We start from the raw sequence: 15,633 nt of genomic DNA, 5'->3' as shown, positions 1-15,633 counted from the left end.
ACCAGTATTGTACCAAATATCAGTATTTTAGCATCGCCTGTAACACTGAAGAGTTTGAACGCAACATGAGAAAGGATTTAACCTGTTTAAAAAAGACAAAAAATATCAGTAACCTTGTGTCAGCATGCACGTCATGTCGTTACACTGTATGTTCTTTATACAAACGTGTTTTGCTCAGTTCAAAATGAGTCAAGACGGGTGGTTTGTTTACAGTTTGTTGATACTGCTACCTTAATCTTCAATTACAACTAGGACCCTTTAGACCTAGAAAAATAGGAAGCACTTTTGAAATGAACATCTGAATACAAACACACACACACACACACACACACACACACACACACACACACACACTCTTTCTCTCACTTTCACACACAGATTAGGTTTGTGGCATTTCTGAACAGTGAGTTTTCTCAGTGAATCGCACTCTTTGCCGAACCACAAAACCTGCTCCTGGCTCAACAGCCACTTTGCCTCGACTGGAGGAGCTAAATCTGACCTCTTGACCTTTCCTGCGACGGTCGGCCTCTTGCTGCTGGAAAGACCTATTTCCAAACAGAGGGCGAATTGTGTCGCTAACTGACACTAGAGTTTCCTTGTCTGGTCTTTTCACCATTATTTTCTAATGTGTGACCTCATTAAACAAATCAAAAACTTTCCAGCTTATGTTATTTTTAGAATCAGATCATGGGATTTTATAGGAATACAAAAAGTCATTAGGTCTGTTCTCTCTGTTTGATTTGATACACTTGATCTGAGCAGATCAGATCAAATATATGCACGCTCCCTCCCTGTTTGCCTCCGATTCTCAGCACTTGAAACATAATAAAGTGAAGCATCACTGCTGTGCTACACCTGGCTAACTTTGTACTATTAGGCCACTTTAAAAAAAGGGATTATAAGATACTTGTTTGACATTGAGGGGCGGGTGGAGGTACAGGAGGAGGGACTGCTACATCAAAGCTGGGAGAAGGAAATAAGGGAGGGGGAGGGTGATAGATAAATAAATAAATAAATACTGAAAATGTACATTTCTTGTTCTTCTGTCATTGTCACTAACCCCACAGTGATCTGGGAAGTCTGCAAAAAATGTGATTATGTCATGTTAGCACCCTAGCCTTACCATTCAGTGCTATAGTGTGTATGGGACAGTGTATTGGGCATGTGTGTGGGTACATGCATTTGTCTCATAGTCTGGTCTGAGCCTCTGGGATATAGATCTCGATACTGTCTGCGCTCTCGGTGGCAGAGCTCTGCCGAACCGACGCGGCACGTTTGGCAGCTAGCAGGCGCTTGCGAGCCTCCAGACGCTGGCGCTCAGAGCTCTCCAGCGAGCGGTCCCTAGCCAGGGGAGGGTGGTGGCCCTTCAGGGGCTTCTTTGGCACAGGAGGGGGCATCCTTCTCTCCTGGACAGGAATAACAAATAGTCTTAATGACAGACCACTGAGTCCTCATGGCAAGCTGCAGCTAAACACAGTAAGGAGCAACACAACTGCAGCCAGCTGGCGTAAGGGTAAGAGAGAGCGGTGTAGCTGTTGTCGGCATAATGTCAAGAGCATGCAACTTTCAATGAGGTTATGGTTCACAGTGGCAGCCATTTGCATGGGGTAAGAGAGCACGGTGGTGGCCATTGCGTGAGGTAAAAGTGACCATTGGAGACGGGCGGCCCCAACGGTGCATGGCAGGTACAGTAGCTTCTCAAAAGCAGCTCACTGTCGACAACAAGACAGAACAAACACAAATACAAGTGGTGACGTCAGGCAGGCAACATGACTGTATGCAACACGTCTGCATGCTACAACAAAGCCTAGCTGTGAATCATCAGGATTTACAATTTAAAAGTATACAGTAATGATAGCAGGTAACATGCGAGTTAGTAAAGCATTCCCAAACAAACTGAGGTTAGATGAATCTGATGTTCGCCAGGTGTGTCTGCACCTGAATTTCTGGTGGGGTCAGAGGTTTCCAGTTGTTGGCTTTGAGTTGGTGGAGTTCATCAAACTTCAGGCTAATGTTCTCGATAGACAGCTGGAGCATGTCCCAGAAACCTGCCAGGTCCTGGGAGATGGGCCTTGGGTGTGCATTTGGGTTCTGATACACAAAGATTGCATATAAACACACACACACACACAAACACATATTGTTTATATGCTTATCACACACTTTTGGAGAGATACTGTCGAAATCTGATGATTCAGTTTCACAGCAGCTGAATGAATCACAGTATTGGCTTTCAAGTGAGTCAAATGCATATGCACAATTTTTATTTTTTCTTTAATAATAAATGAGGCACTGACTGTAAATGCGTAGGAGTACTGGGTGTGTATCCAGAATATGCTTTGACTTCTTTATTACCCTTTATTTTGAATCATACATTCACTGTGGTTAAACCAATCTGTCTGTTAAGTAACCATCTTTTATTCAGTATAAGTTACATAATTACTATAAATATAGACACTTTCTCATTTACTGGATTCTATATTGGATTCTATAATTAATAATAAATTAGTTTCCCTTTCCTTCCTTCCTCTTTTTCCAAATGGCAGGTCTTCATAGCTACGTTTACGTGCACACTAATATTCCACTTTTCCCATTAACACATGTTGGACATGCTGGTATTATTTGGGTTTTAATATCATTCTTGGGACATGAGTATAGCCCGTTTGGAATATGCATCTCAATTGGGGTTTTTACCGAAGTTTGCAACACACACGGCCTCTTGTCTGTTTATGGTTGGCTCTTTGCGTTGTCATGGATACCTTGTAAACAAACAATCTTGCCAACAGTTTTCAAGGCATGCTCAGAAAAGCCCACATTTCTGGTCAAAAGAAGAAACACACCTACTTCATAAGATAAGGACAGACTTGGATATTAACAGGTTTTTGGATATGTGCATGGCAATGCAGACCTATTCAAGAAGGAGGTTGAAGGAATGAAAGAGGGAGGCTGTGTTTGCAGGATTGAACAAGTCTGTCACCAGTAAGAAACTTTTAGAAAATCCTGTTTTGCTGAGAATGAGCAAAATGACAAGTTTCTTCAGCTGTTCCACTTTCCCACATTTTGACGTGATAAATGACACATTAGGGCGAGTCAGTCAGAGTATGCACGCCTGCATGAAAACAGGAATATTAGTGGAATATTTATGACCATTAGCCATGTGAACAGCTAGCTTAGAGGGAATATTGTCTTTTTTGGAAGATTTGCACAACAAAAAGCTTTTGGCTACTATAATATTGAAATATATACATATTGGTATCAGCATCTAAGAAATTCTGTTTGTCAAGCTCTTGTTTTCACACAGCAAGTTCTATTTTTTGGATGTGAAAGACAGTAAGGGTGTGCAGATGCACACCCTACACTAGATGCATAGTAAATGAGTGCTGGACTGGCCTGTCAGGATGATTTGTGCAGGATGATGTCAGTGTTGGTGGGGGTGGGGGGCTGGGGAAGCATGCAGAGGATGAGGTGACACATACCAGATTCTCCTCACACAGCTCCCGGAACTGCTGGAACTTCTGGGACATCAGCAGCTGGGCACTCCCCACTGCACTGCGTATTTTCCCCAGGACTGCAGAAAGACACAGACGCACATGCATGCACACACACACACACACACACACACACACGCACACAATTCACAATGCAATTACTCACAGTACCGCATACTGCAGGCATGTTGCAGCACTAACAGAGAGGATGCATTTGTGATGCCACAGAAAACGATACGCTAGAATCCTCTTTTTTCGGCGCCTCTCAGAAACAGAGCTCATTTATGGGAGTGAAATATTTACTGAAATGCACTAAAATTCTAAATCCAAAGAAATGCAAAATAGCAACCTTACATAACATACAATTCAAAATGCCATGTTTATAGCACATAGGAAATGTTTTAGTGGCTGACACGCATCAAAAAGAAACTTAAAATAATCAAGCACATGGCCCTAACATAACGTATTAATTCATTTCTCTCACAAAGCCTGTTTTTAGACAAGGCTGTACTGCATAACCTGACTCCAATGTCAGTCCTATTGACTCAGATGTCCCTATGGAGAGAAACTGTCAGTGCATACATTTGTCAACATGAAGAAAAAATGGGAGGAGACACTGAGAGGGGGGAATAATGAATCTGCACTACAGATACAATGTCCTCAGCTCCTTCAGAATATGTGTGTGTACATGTGTGTGCGCACATGGCAGCGTGGGATCTGGGAAAACATAACCTTGAGACAGCCTTCCTGCTCAGCACGTTCTGTGAGAGAATATCTTGCCTGGAACCATAACAGCACACTGGCTGCATAGAGAATGACATTTTCGGTAAGACATGAAATCAGCTGCGCGGTGAGGACAGGTATGAATACAGTGCCTACCGCCTCAGGCTTGTTTGCTCAGTCGTGTATGTGCATGTGAGTGTATGTGCATAAAACATATTTAGAGATGTGAATGTGGGCATGCTCTGCAGTGTGTGTATGTGTGTTACGTCAAGATCAAATCGTCGCCTGGAGGAGCGCTGAGAGAAATCCCTGCACTGTGTTTGTGTGAGAGTTCATTATACAATGTGTCTAAAGGACAGATGTGTGGCTGGGGCCAGCAGCAGCCTATTGATAAGTATGCACGGTATGTCTGTGGAGGCCAGAGGGCCTGAGACAGGAACAAGCAGCTATTGTGGTCCAATACCATGAATACCAGCGTCCTCCAAATCAGAGGAGGAGAGGAGGAGAGGATGAAAACAGATCTAATATTAGTGTACAACAGACTCTCCTGTTTTCATATCTCAGCATTTAGACTCTGACTCAACTCACTCTCATCAGGCAGCTCATTCTCCACCTCATCCTGCTCCATCTGTCGACACCATCCTTCCATACGCTCTGTCTCGGCCTGTAGCAACTTGAGGAACCAGCGGCCATCACGGGGGCACACCGATCGTCCCACAGCCTCCAGAGCCCCCCCCTCTGGTTCAGCCACGCTGTCCATCCATGGGTCTGGAGGGGGCAGGATCGAAGGGTCGAACCCCACCTCCCCGTAATCATCAGCGGCACAGGCGTGGTAGTGGTTACCAGAGCCCTGGATGCTGACGGTAGAAGAGGCGGCGTCCCGGGAGTGCTGGCGCGGCATGGTGGCACAGTGACGTGGTGGCAGCTCTGGGGCATCTGTGGGGTCGTCAAGGTCGGCCTGCACCGCCGTGGTTACGCTATTGGAGCGGGTCATCCTGCGGTAACTGGGAAAGGAAGCAGAGAACCTTTCAAAGATCTGATTTTAAGCGACTGATTACACAAACTCAGATTGTATACTTAATACCACATTAGTGTTTCTCTTTTAGCAGTAATTATGATAATATTGTTTACACGCCGCTCTTGGAGGTGATCCCAGTATGAAAAACTGAAATGATCACAGCAATCTCATCACTGATAACGATGAATAGCTTTTGTAGTGTGGAACGTCTTTTGTGTGCGTGTGTGTGTTTTGTCACCTGGCTCATTCAGAGGCAACAGAGTGTGCAGTCGTCTGTCACACCACAAGCCCTGCTCTGGGGCTGATGCACGTACACAAACAGCACATGCACACAAATGCACAACAACACACACACACCTGGGACCCCGCTCTACAGCTGGGTGTGCCATGTCATATTTGGCTCAGAGGCTCTGTGCCGCCGTCGGGCAGCCTTTGCCAAGTCCCTCCACACTATGTGCAACAGCAGACATACACACACTTGTGTGCAAAGATTAAATCAACACACACACATACACAAATTTGGCTACGTTCTATAGAGCAGCTCACCACCCCAGTAATGAATGGGACGCCAGAGAGACGCGGGTGTTGAAGGGGGGGAAGACTTGCCAGCTAACTGCGCAGTGATTGGAGAAGCCAGCAGTCTAATCACTGCAAGATTACAACTCAGAGTGGTGCGTGACTCAAAGCACATCTTTTATTAACACGTACAAAAATATACCATGGCGCAAACAAGAAATGCACTTTGGTAGTATACAGAAGGGCCCGCAAGGACAGAGGCTCCAAAGGTACAAACAAAGAGTGAATAAAAGTGCGCACTTATAAATTCTGGCATATCAAGCATGCCCTATCCGCCTGTTAAACATATGTAGATTTCATATTTGACTATTCTGCTGTCAAAACACAGGAAGTTATTAAGAAGTAACAACTTAGCCAAGCCAGAAAAAAAGGACTGAATTGCAAGCCTGCTAGCTGTACTCTGATCCAAACATGCCCACAGTCTTCTCACACATGAACCTCAGCTTGACCTGCCTGCAGCATGACACACACAAATGATCACAGCTCCATCACGTCTGCCTTGGCCCGTCTCTGGACACACACTCCTCCTCGAAGCAACCCATTCATCTCTCACCTCCCCTCTTCTCATTCATCTCCCCTCTTCCGTGAACAGAAAAAGAGAGAGCAAGAACAAGGGAGTGGCTTCACCGAGATCAAACAGTGTGTATTTGCTTGATGTGTACGTGCAAGCAGCCAGTGAGTGTGTATATGTGTGTGTGTGTAAAGAGCAGTTAAAGAGTAACTCCTCCGAGCAGGTGTTCAGTTCTAATGACCTCAGCCTGCTTTCTATCGGCCTGCTAACAACTTCCTGCAGGGGCAGAGACGGGCAAGGCCAAACACAGCCCAGACAGAAAGACAGACATATCTATAGACAGGAGGCAGAAGAACAAGGAAGGGCGTTTAAAGAGAAAAGTCAATGTGAGGGAGAGGAGAGAAAATATCTGGAAGGTACGCAGAAGTAAAAACACAGAAAGTCCATGTTCTTTTTACAATCATGTGGCGAACATAACGGAAAGTTGTAAATCACAGCAGAGGTGGAGTCTTGCATTCCATATGCTGCTGCTGTTGAGGGCCCTCTTGACCTCCACTGTAGGTTTTTGTTTTAAACCAGATTTATTTTCCTCTCATCTGCACAGAGCGTGAGAAAGAAGTGCCAGAGCAAGCTGAGAGAGATATGTTGTAAGACAGAAAACACAGTACTACACAGCCACTTGTGCATTTGTGCGCCACAAATTGACATTTAAAAGTTGCGTATGCACCTGAGGCTTCATGTTTGTTTGCCTTACGCCAGTAATGACAAACCTTCAGTCAGCTGGGGCAAAAATAAAAAGACAGGGAGGTCTAGCTGTCCGTTTAGTTGCGTTTTCAAGATGGTTGTGCATATGGTTTTGTCACTACGACCACCTCCTCTGTGACTGCAAAGCCATCTGGTGACCACCAACCCCAGACCCTAAACCTGCAACACCCTAACCATAATCAGAATCTAGCAAATCCTATCTCACTTGTACATCACTCTTGTACTTTCTTTACATGCTTGTGATCAGATGCTTACCGTTCTCTTAACTTTATAAGCACACTGTATTATACATATATCAAAAGCCTTTAAAAGTTGACCTGTAAACATCTTTGACGGAATAAATATGACACATGAATAAAAATAAACATTGCTGCACATAAAGAAATCTGTGTAAAGATGAGCATGTTGTTGGTTGTGTTCATCTACTTTACAACTCTCTTCCACTCCCTCTCAGTTAATCCCAGTTCAAACAGTGAGGTAAGGTTATGACCTGCGACTGCTGCATATAAACACACAGACTCTCTCTCTCTCTCTCGCACACACACACACACATACACACGCAGACACAACTGAGGCAGTTTGAGCACTGGAGCAAGGCCGTAGGAGTTTGGCACTCTCACTGTCTGGGAATCTAATGTAGGGGGCAGCATGCCCAGACCTCCCAGGTACACACACACACACACACACACACATACACATGCATGGATCAGCACACACACATGCATGCCAACAGGTAAACACTCAAACATGCACCAACCAAAATACCCTCCCACCTCCTCCAAACATTAACCCGGGAAATGTACAAGCTGCAGTGCTGCATAACGTCCACGCCTCAGCAGACTAGAAGGTGTCTGGGTGAGTTAATATTTGACTTGGCAACTCCGGGAACTCAGAGCTTGGTCAGTCAGCTGAGACCTCCCCTTTCAGAAAGCCCCTCACATTCCCTGACACTGTGTAAGTGTGTGTTTTAAAGTGCTGGACTCAGCCCTCGCTGTGACCTTTGATTAAAGGTGATGTCGCTTTGAATTCCCGAAGCGTGCCTTGGCTACGGTGCAAAACCAGCGCCGTGGCTATATTTGTCAACTTCCCTCACCAAACAGAAGGTCACTGTTTTGACAGGGCGAATGAAAGCAAGACAAAGAACCCATAAATGCCTGCGTGTCCCACCAGAGGCCTCGATAAGCCTGGCGCAATGCGAGCTAATGAAACAGTGCGCACACTGGGCTGCTTCTTCTCAAACTGGGAACATGTTGCAGAGTGAGAGGCTGGAGCTGACAGCACAGCAGTCTCTCAGTGCTCTCAGAACTAAACAAACCCAATAAAACTCCCTCCCTCCCACACATACGCAAACACACACACACAGACTCAAAGTAGCCTGAATCACAATGACTGGAGCAACAGATGGCTGTCAACTCACCCCCTCCACCTTCCCAGCTCCCTGCACCACATCCTCTGGCCCAGCTGTCACTTGGGGCCCCCTGGCTGAGGGGGCTCTGACGCCAACCTCCCCTGATCTGGAGACAGCTGCTGCAGGAAAGCCAGTTCAGGGGGGCAAAAGCTTGCACTGCACACTACAAACCTCTCTCTGTCTCCACAAACCCTCTTCCTGCTCATGGTATCTCTGCCTCATCCCTTCCATCAGACTTATCCAGTTTCGCTTTTACAGCCTACTTCTCTTTCTCTCTTTGTCTCTCGACTCACCATCGCTCATCCTCCACCTGAATTCCTATTGACTGGAATTTAGACTGCTCCTCCGTCGGCCCTCCTTCCTCTGGGTCCACCTAAGAGGAGGAGAGAAACTGTCAAACTGCATGCCAAAGTTTTATGTTAGAACTTCAACAGACACCCCGGCTAATCCACAAACCTGGATCCCTATGGAGAGGCACTTGCGGAGCGCTTCCCTCTGCGCTTTGCTGTCTGCGGAGACGTGCGCTACGGCAGAGGTGGTGGCGGTGGCAGTGATGGTGATGGTGCTGTTGGTGACGTGCTGGCTGGCGGGGCCGTGCACCTGAGCATTAGCCGCCTCAATGGCTGCTGTCAGGGCCTTCATGCTGTCGATGCTCTCCGTGGAGTTGGACAGGCCCGGCTGGGAGCTGATGCCCGTCCGGGGGCCGGAGCCCCCGTCCATGTAGGCATCCTGAGCTGACTCGGTGCTGCTCTGTGCCGTGATGGATATGAAAGGTTTGGACGGGGTGGTCCGTGGTGGGACTGGGGGTGGTGTCTTCTTGTAGGTGGTGATGCATGATGACACTGCAGGGAGGAGACAAAGAAAGATGGAAGTATGAATGAAAGTACACATCCAAAAAAAGCTCTTACTCTGTTAAATAAAAGATAAGTTAAAACTTTCAGCTCAGTTTACCCTTCATGAGTACTATACAGCATGTGAAAACAGCTTGAGGGAGCTGTCTAAATTCTGAGAAAATAACCCAGATGATGCCATAATGACATCATCGGGGTTATTTCAAGCACCTGTCACACATCTACTGCAAACATGAGATCATCTAGACCAGTGGTTCCCAACTGGTCCAGCCACAGGGTCCAGATTTCTCCTTAGTCATTAGTTCAAGGTCCCACAGTTAAATACATTCAGCATCATACTTGCATTTGGCCATGTGAGCAAGCTACTTTGCTGTCTCTGCCAAGAGCAGTCCGTTATTCACTTACTCTACAGCAGGAAACAGCACTTAAAATTAAGACTTTTTTCTTGGAAATTCACTGTCCTTCAAAATAAATTGCATTTCTTTTACAAACTTGACATGTTTGTGAGTTACTTGCGGTCTATTGTGAGACCCACTTTGGACTGCGGCCCACCTGTTGGTAACCACTGGTCTAGACATTACCAGAGGAGCCATATGTAAGAACGCAAATGTCAGAATCAGTTGGCTTGGATATTAAATTGACTTCATCCTGCAAGACCCCTCCAACAAAGTCTGCGTAATTTCCAGTTGAGCCTATGTCTAAACAGAGCGGGTAAATATCCGGATGGCAACAAAAATATCTAACTGGAGGGATGATGAGTTTCAGGAACTACTGTCGGTAAGGGCCAAAACTGACAGATTCAAGGAATGGTAAGAGACTGTTGTTTATGACCAAAAATTATAAACCGGCAATGTGGCCACAGTGTGATCTGCATCATGTCCTGCCTTCTGCACACCCTAACCAAGTGCCACCCCTTGCCTAAACCAAACGGAGTGTTCCCAGTAGGTGCTTCTGACACAGACAATCTCCTGTTGTGTGCTACAATGTGCAGACTCGATTGTCCAGACATTGACACGAGTCATATGAGAAAACAGAGCATCGAGTTAAGCTTGAAAGTTAAAATTTCCCAACAAAAAAACCTGCAGTACATACTGAAATTGTCAATTTGAAGAGCCATTTAGGAGACAGGGTTGGGTTGCATTATGGGAAATGTGTAGCCTGGTTCCAGACCATAGACCATGCCCACTCAACTGAGTAGGCTTGCATCTCTGGTCTGGCATACTGCAATGACTTTGCGATTTATCTCGTCCAAACGATGGACGGACCAATGAATGCCGGGGGTCTAGTGATTAGCCAATCAGCGCCATGCTGATGTCAAGCTGTACACCGGTGGGTAACTGGTGAGGATAGCAACAATGGCGACCGCTACAGATCCTACAGACCACATTAACGATGCTATCGAGGTATTTCGCCACTACTCGCGTTAATGGAGGATCAAATCAAGGAAGCTGCTAAACTGGATTTAACGGCGATGCAGCTGGGCGTGCACGACGACGGAGACATTTTAAACGGGCAATGTTCGCTTGTTTTCGGCACCCCCGAGGCATGGATACTAATGATGTCAGATTCTGGGTGAGTCGTTGATCTCTACTGATTGGTTAGGGAAAAATCAAATGCCCTCCCCCTTGTAAATCGCCTTCAATGGAAGCCATGTCAGACTGAAGGTTCTGGGAGCTTCAGTCTGACACTCAGGCTAGGAAATGTGTAGTGTAGTTGAAATTAGACCCATTCTATGGACTAAAAGTCAGGATATCTCAGCCTCTGCTGCTGCAATTACAACCATTCCCTTTGTAATCTGTCTCTTGTGAGTTTCCCAACTTCATAAAAATGCAATGCTTAATTATCGGTATGCACCTTTAATTATCCTTGTTGGCAATTTGGATCAATGCAGCTGCAGAAGCAGATAATGACCGCAAAGAAAATATAAATATTTGCAGCAACTACTGCACGACAATAGTAGACATTCATAAGTAGAAATCTGTGAATGAAAGTATGAAAAGGCATCATGCAAGCATGTTATGCAACATAGAAAATAAGATTATGGAGAAAGTGGGTGTAAATATTGCAATCAAAAACACATAAATAATGGAGTAAAACAGAAGTGAATCACTGCCTGAGGAGAAAATGCCTTTGGTGACAGCTGACACCCTGACAGTTTACCCAGAGGTCTTAGGTCTCTGTGTTGGAGTCAAAATGGACAGTAGATTAGGGGCAACTTTAACAAATCAGAGCCCCGTCTAATAATAGGATTAGTATGTCAGTCACTTGACCCACTGATCTAGATGGTTAAGCCCTCTACGCACTTACTGTACACATCCAGAACAATTTGATGGTGCCGGATATAGCCCTGCACGCTTGAGTGGCTCGCTGTTGTTTGCACGCAAGTGAAGTAATATTTATGAGAAAGCACAGAAGTTTAATTATATCGTAGAAGCTAGAAAGCTCAGTACAGACTAAAGGCTTTGTATTAAATCCAAGCAAATAGATATTAAAAAGCATCACAGTGATGCTTAGTAACACTCTCCCTCTTTCTGTCAGTGTTCTCAGGTTACAGCTACAGGTTGTGCACAGACAATGAAGCCTCTCACACACCAGCTCAGAAGGCTGTGCATAGAAACATACCAACAGACAAAAGAAATCACAGGCTGTCTGCAGAAAGACAAAAACAGTCACCTCCTAACTACATTATGTCTTGGAATCTCCTTCCTGGCCCGGTGTTATCATCAAAACTAGGTCGCTCTCTCTCTCTGCTCTGCTGCAAAACTAGGACACCGGGTTTCCTGGATCCCTTTTAATCCCTACAAAAGACAAACATCCTACGGTGGCGAGATCGCTGCTCTGTGCGCGGCAGACAACTGTTGCCAACCACACCCAGCACGAGCAGCCATGTCTAAAACTATTAGTGCGGGATGTTGTTTGCTTTGTGTCTCGCCATCTCACTGACAGCTACAGAGAGGCCCTAACATATTGGAGGTGAACAGAGGGCTGACTTCATCCTCTTGGTTTGTCAGAGTCATCCACCGCCCCTCCACCCGCCTTCCTCCGGCCTCCTGCTCCGCCGGCAGTGATTGGATGATCCCAGACGAGATTTTGGTCAGGTTTTGACAAGCTGGAAAGTCCTCAGACAAGACGAAATGCTGCGTTGAGATGAGATCACAGTTGCTAATATGAGTGCCTTTGATGGCGGGTTAACAAACCACAAGAGAGACAAAGGAGGATGACTTACTGTATTTCCTTCTACAGCTCAATGTCATATGTTTTGAGGGAAACTGTATATGCAGGAATTCCTGCCAAAGACATCTTAAGAGGAATCATCTAAGCATGCCGCGATATGCAGCACTGTCTCAACTTCTCACAGATGTCTGGGGAACATGATTGACATCAGGGCTAATCTTCAGAAAGGTCGCCGAGTACAGACTCACAAGAGAACAGAAAATACTCAGTGAACACTCACATGCACTCAAACAGAGGGAGAGGGCGAGGTCCTGCCCCTATCAGGCGTGGAGGTTCAAAGGATAGAATGTCAGCCCCTTTCAGAGCGTCTATCCCCTGAAGTCATCTAAAAGTCACACTAGTGTGTGTGTGCATGTTGGATGACTGTATATGCGTGTGTATGCACTCCCATCAGGCCCACAGAAGGGTTAAAGAACAGAGGGTTTTCATCCGCTCAATAAAGCGCTGTATGAAACAGGAGACGACGCGCTGTGTCCCACCTAGCTGTCACTGCGAGAGCCAGACATGCTGGAGAATGACAGGGGGGTTTTTGAATGCCTAGACAGGTTAAGTAAACACACTCAGGAGTTGGAACATGCCCACGCACATATGGATGCGCCACGCGGGCCTGCAGACATGCACACGCAGGCACACAAATAACATTGACACAACCCAGCTTAACGTTTCAACCTCTCCACATCAAGGGAGACCACAGGCTTCCTGCCACTGATAGGCTCTCCATTCATCAGGAGCTGTTGTCAACAGTGACTTGGCCCAGGCCTGTGACTTGTGTGCCATCAAACATTTAGCTAAAATGAATGGATTTATGTTCCTATGTTATAAAAACTCGACAAAGAGCCTGAATGGATTTTCTAATTCTTGCCTGCCTGACAGCAGTGAGGGGAAAGCATCTGACCATAACAACTGTCCTGATAAAACAGCAGCCAAGTTTCCAGTTTCCACAGAAATGATAAGAAAATAGTTTGATCTTCTCGCAGCCATGAGCGCATTAGACAGCTACACTGCCCTGGACCTCCCACGCACACAGACAGTCAAGGATGGAGTGAAGTAGGAATGTGACGCAGAATTCCATCAGACCCTTAAGAAGGAATGTGGAAAACTCTCTTCACCAATAAACACTGACAGGCACACACATACACTAAGTTTTTCTGTCACTCCATAATCTCAGGTAAGTGGAGCTTTGAATGCAGGAAAAAAAGACTCATATTCTCTTGTGAACCGAGAACAACTTCCTCACTTAATGGAAAAGGAATTGTGGAATTTCATCTCCCTTCCCTCTCAGAGGTAGGCGCAGCCTGCTGCGAGCATTGTCATCCCAAAGAGAAGAGTTTGTGAATGACAAAACTCTAGTGGCTCTTTGCCAAATCCCTCTTTTGACAAATACTTCAAAAGTCCCATGCCGACAAGTTGGTGTGAACAGCGGTTCTTCTTGGCAGAGCACTCCCCCACCTCTGGGCGGCTTGATAATATCAAAGAAAGCCCTCTTCCCTCCCGTGAGACAAAGCAAAGTCTCCATTCATTTCTCCTGCCTGCAGAACAAAAACAGACTTGCTAGCCACCTCTTTTTTTGGCTCTGCTGATCACTGTGTCCCATTTGTGTGTCTGTATAGGTGTTTCCTTTGTTTAATCATCATGTTCATGTTACTGGACAGATTGAAGGCAGGCAGCTGCCTTGTAATCTCCAATCTGTGTATCTGTGTGATAGGCCACTTCAAAGAGCAGATGGTTTGGTTTAAGAGGCTAGCTAACAGGAACGGGCTCCCCCGCGCGGGGGCCAAGGGCAAATCCACCACCATCCAAACAAATACAAAGGCCCGGAAAGGGGGCGGTCAGTATGGGGGAACATTGACAGCTGAGCCCAGCTGCACTGTGCTTGGGATGAGGGTCTGCCAGAGGGGAGAGGGTAGAGAATAGTGAACAGAGAAGAGGAGCAGAGCAAGTCTGAGGAGGAGGAGGAGGAGGGAAGAGGGTAAATCAGCGAGTTACTGCCTGGCTCCGTCTGCTCACTCTCTGTCCATTTGTCCATCTCCCTCTCTGTCATACACAAACACACACACACACACACACACACACACACACGCGCGCAGAGAACCAGCTGGAGTCCTTTGTGATGGCGTCACCATGGTGACACATAGCAACATGAAGTTTGCCGGGAGGCTTGGCATTTTACCAGCAGCAAGCAGAGGGGAGCTTCTGTTGCCCATTTGTTTACCTTGACAGGGTACACTGCAGCTGCACTGACACCCACCTAAACACCAGCCAACAAGAAAACACAGCAGGAATAATGGGTCGCAGCTAGTGTAAATTAAAAATCAAATAAACACCAGAATAACGGCATGGAGAAAGCGACTGGGTGCCACTGTGTTGCAAGTGAATATCCAATAATGTTTTTAGCCCTCAAGCGTGGGCTTTGTGCAGCTGAGTGCTGAACTCCACCAACCAGTTTGTCTTGGATCCTCGTCATAATAGCTTGTCACCGGGTTTCCGGGACAGTGTCATGGGATGACAATAACCCGGAAGGTTCACACAGGTTGACATTACACTGCTGTTCTGAACAACAATGCTGCGATACAAGGCACAGTCTACATGACTCAACACAGCCTCTGTAGGCTCGTATGAGTTACTGTAAAGGGAAGAGAAAAGATTTTAAAAAGTCTGATGTGTCAGAATAACCAGAAATAGCAGCTTGTTGCTCATCACTTATCACTTGCTAATCACTGCAGAGACACAACAAACCCTAGTCTGCACATACCGTACACAATGGCCCTTTAAAAAGTCCTCTGACAACCCTCTCACCTGAAAGTCTCCCAGACCCTCATGTCAGTCTCCGCCTCACAGCCACCAGAGGTCAGAGGTCACCAGAGAGGGTTTCTGCTCTCCAGATGCCTGAACTCTCTCAGACACAATAGCTCACTGTGTGTGCCTGTGTGTGTGTGTGCATGAGAGGAAGGTGGCAGTCTGTGAGCGCCTTTTAAAAAAGTATATTTAGCATGTGTGGGTGCTTTTCGGGGAGGGAGCTTTTGTAAACATCCTGCACTAACTGCAGCATTTTAATCTTT

At 46.2% G+C, this 15,633-nt stretch overlaps 1 protein-coding gene across 3 annotated transcripts in view; it reads right to left on the bottom strand.

Moving 5' to 3' along the window:
• Nucleotides 1-937: 937 nt before the first annotated feature.
• dlgap1b (discs, large (Drosophila) homolog-associated protein 1b) overlaps nucleotides 938-15,633 on the bottom strand; it is a 119,420-nt gene continuing 104,724 nt past the window's right edge. For 2 of the 3 annotated variants that reach the window (XM_033638927.2, XM_033638928.2), the window contains exons 7-12: nucleotides 8,946-9,331; nucleotides 8,783-8,862; nucleotides 4,800-5,215; nucleotides 3,477-3,568; nucleotides 1,939-2,091; nucleotides 938-1,406 (exon numbers count right to left, since the gene is read on the bottom strand). In XM_033638927.2, coding sequence (XP_033494818.1) covers nucleotides 1,188-1,406; nucleotides 1,939-2,091; nucleotides 3,477-3,568; nucleotides 4,800-5,215; nucleotides 8,783-8,862; nucleotides 8,946-9,331 — 1,346 coding nt within the window. In that variant the 3' untranslated portion in view covers nucleotides 938-1,187. Of the gene's footprint in view, nucleotides 1,407-1,587; nucleotides 1,713-1,938; nucleotides 2,092-3,476; nucleotides 3,569-4,799; nucleotides 5,216-8,782; nucleotides 8,863-8,945; nucleotides 9,332-15,633 lie in introns of those variants that run through there. The other variant, XM_033638929.2, reaches the window with a different exon arrangement.

This window comes from Epinephelus lanceolatus, chromosome 20 (genome assembly GCF_041903045.1).
Source record: "Epinephelus lanceolatus isolate andai-2023 chromosome 20, ASM4190304v1, whole genome shotgun sequence".
Taxonomy (NCBI): domain Eukaryota; kingdom Metazoa; phylum Chordata; class Actinopteri; order Perciformes; family Serranidae; genus Epinephelus; species Epinephelus lanceolatus.
Note: the sequence above shows the minus strand (reverse complement) of the source record. Positions and strands in the feature narration are given on the sequence as shown.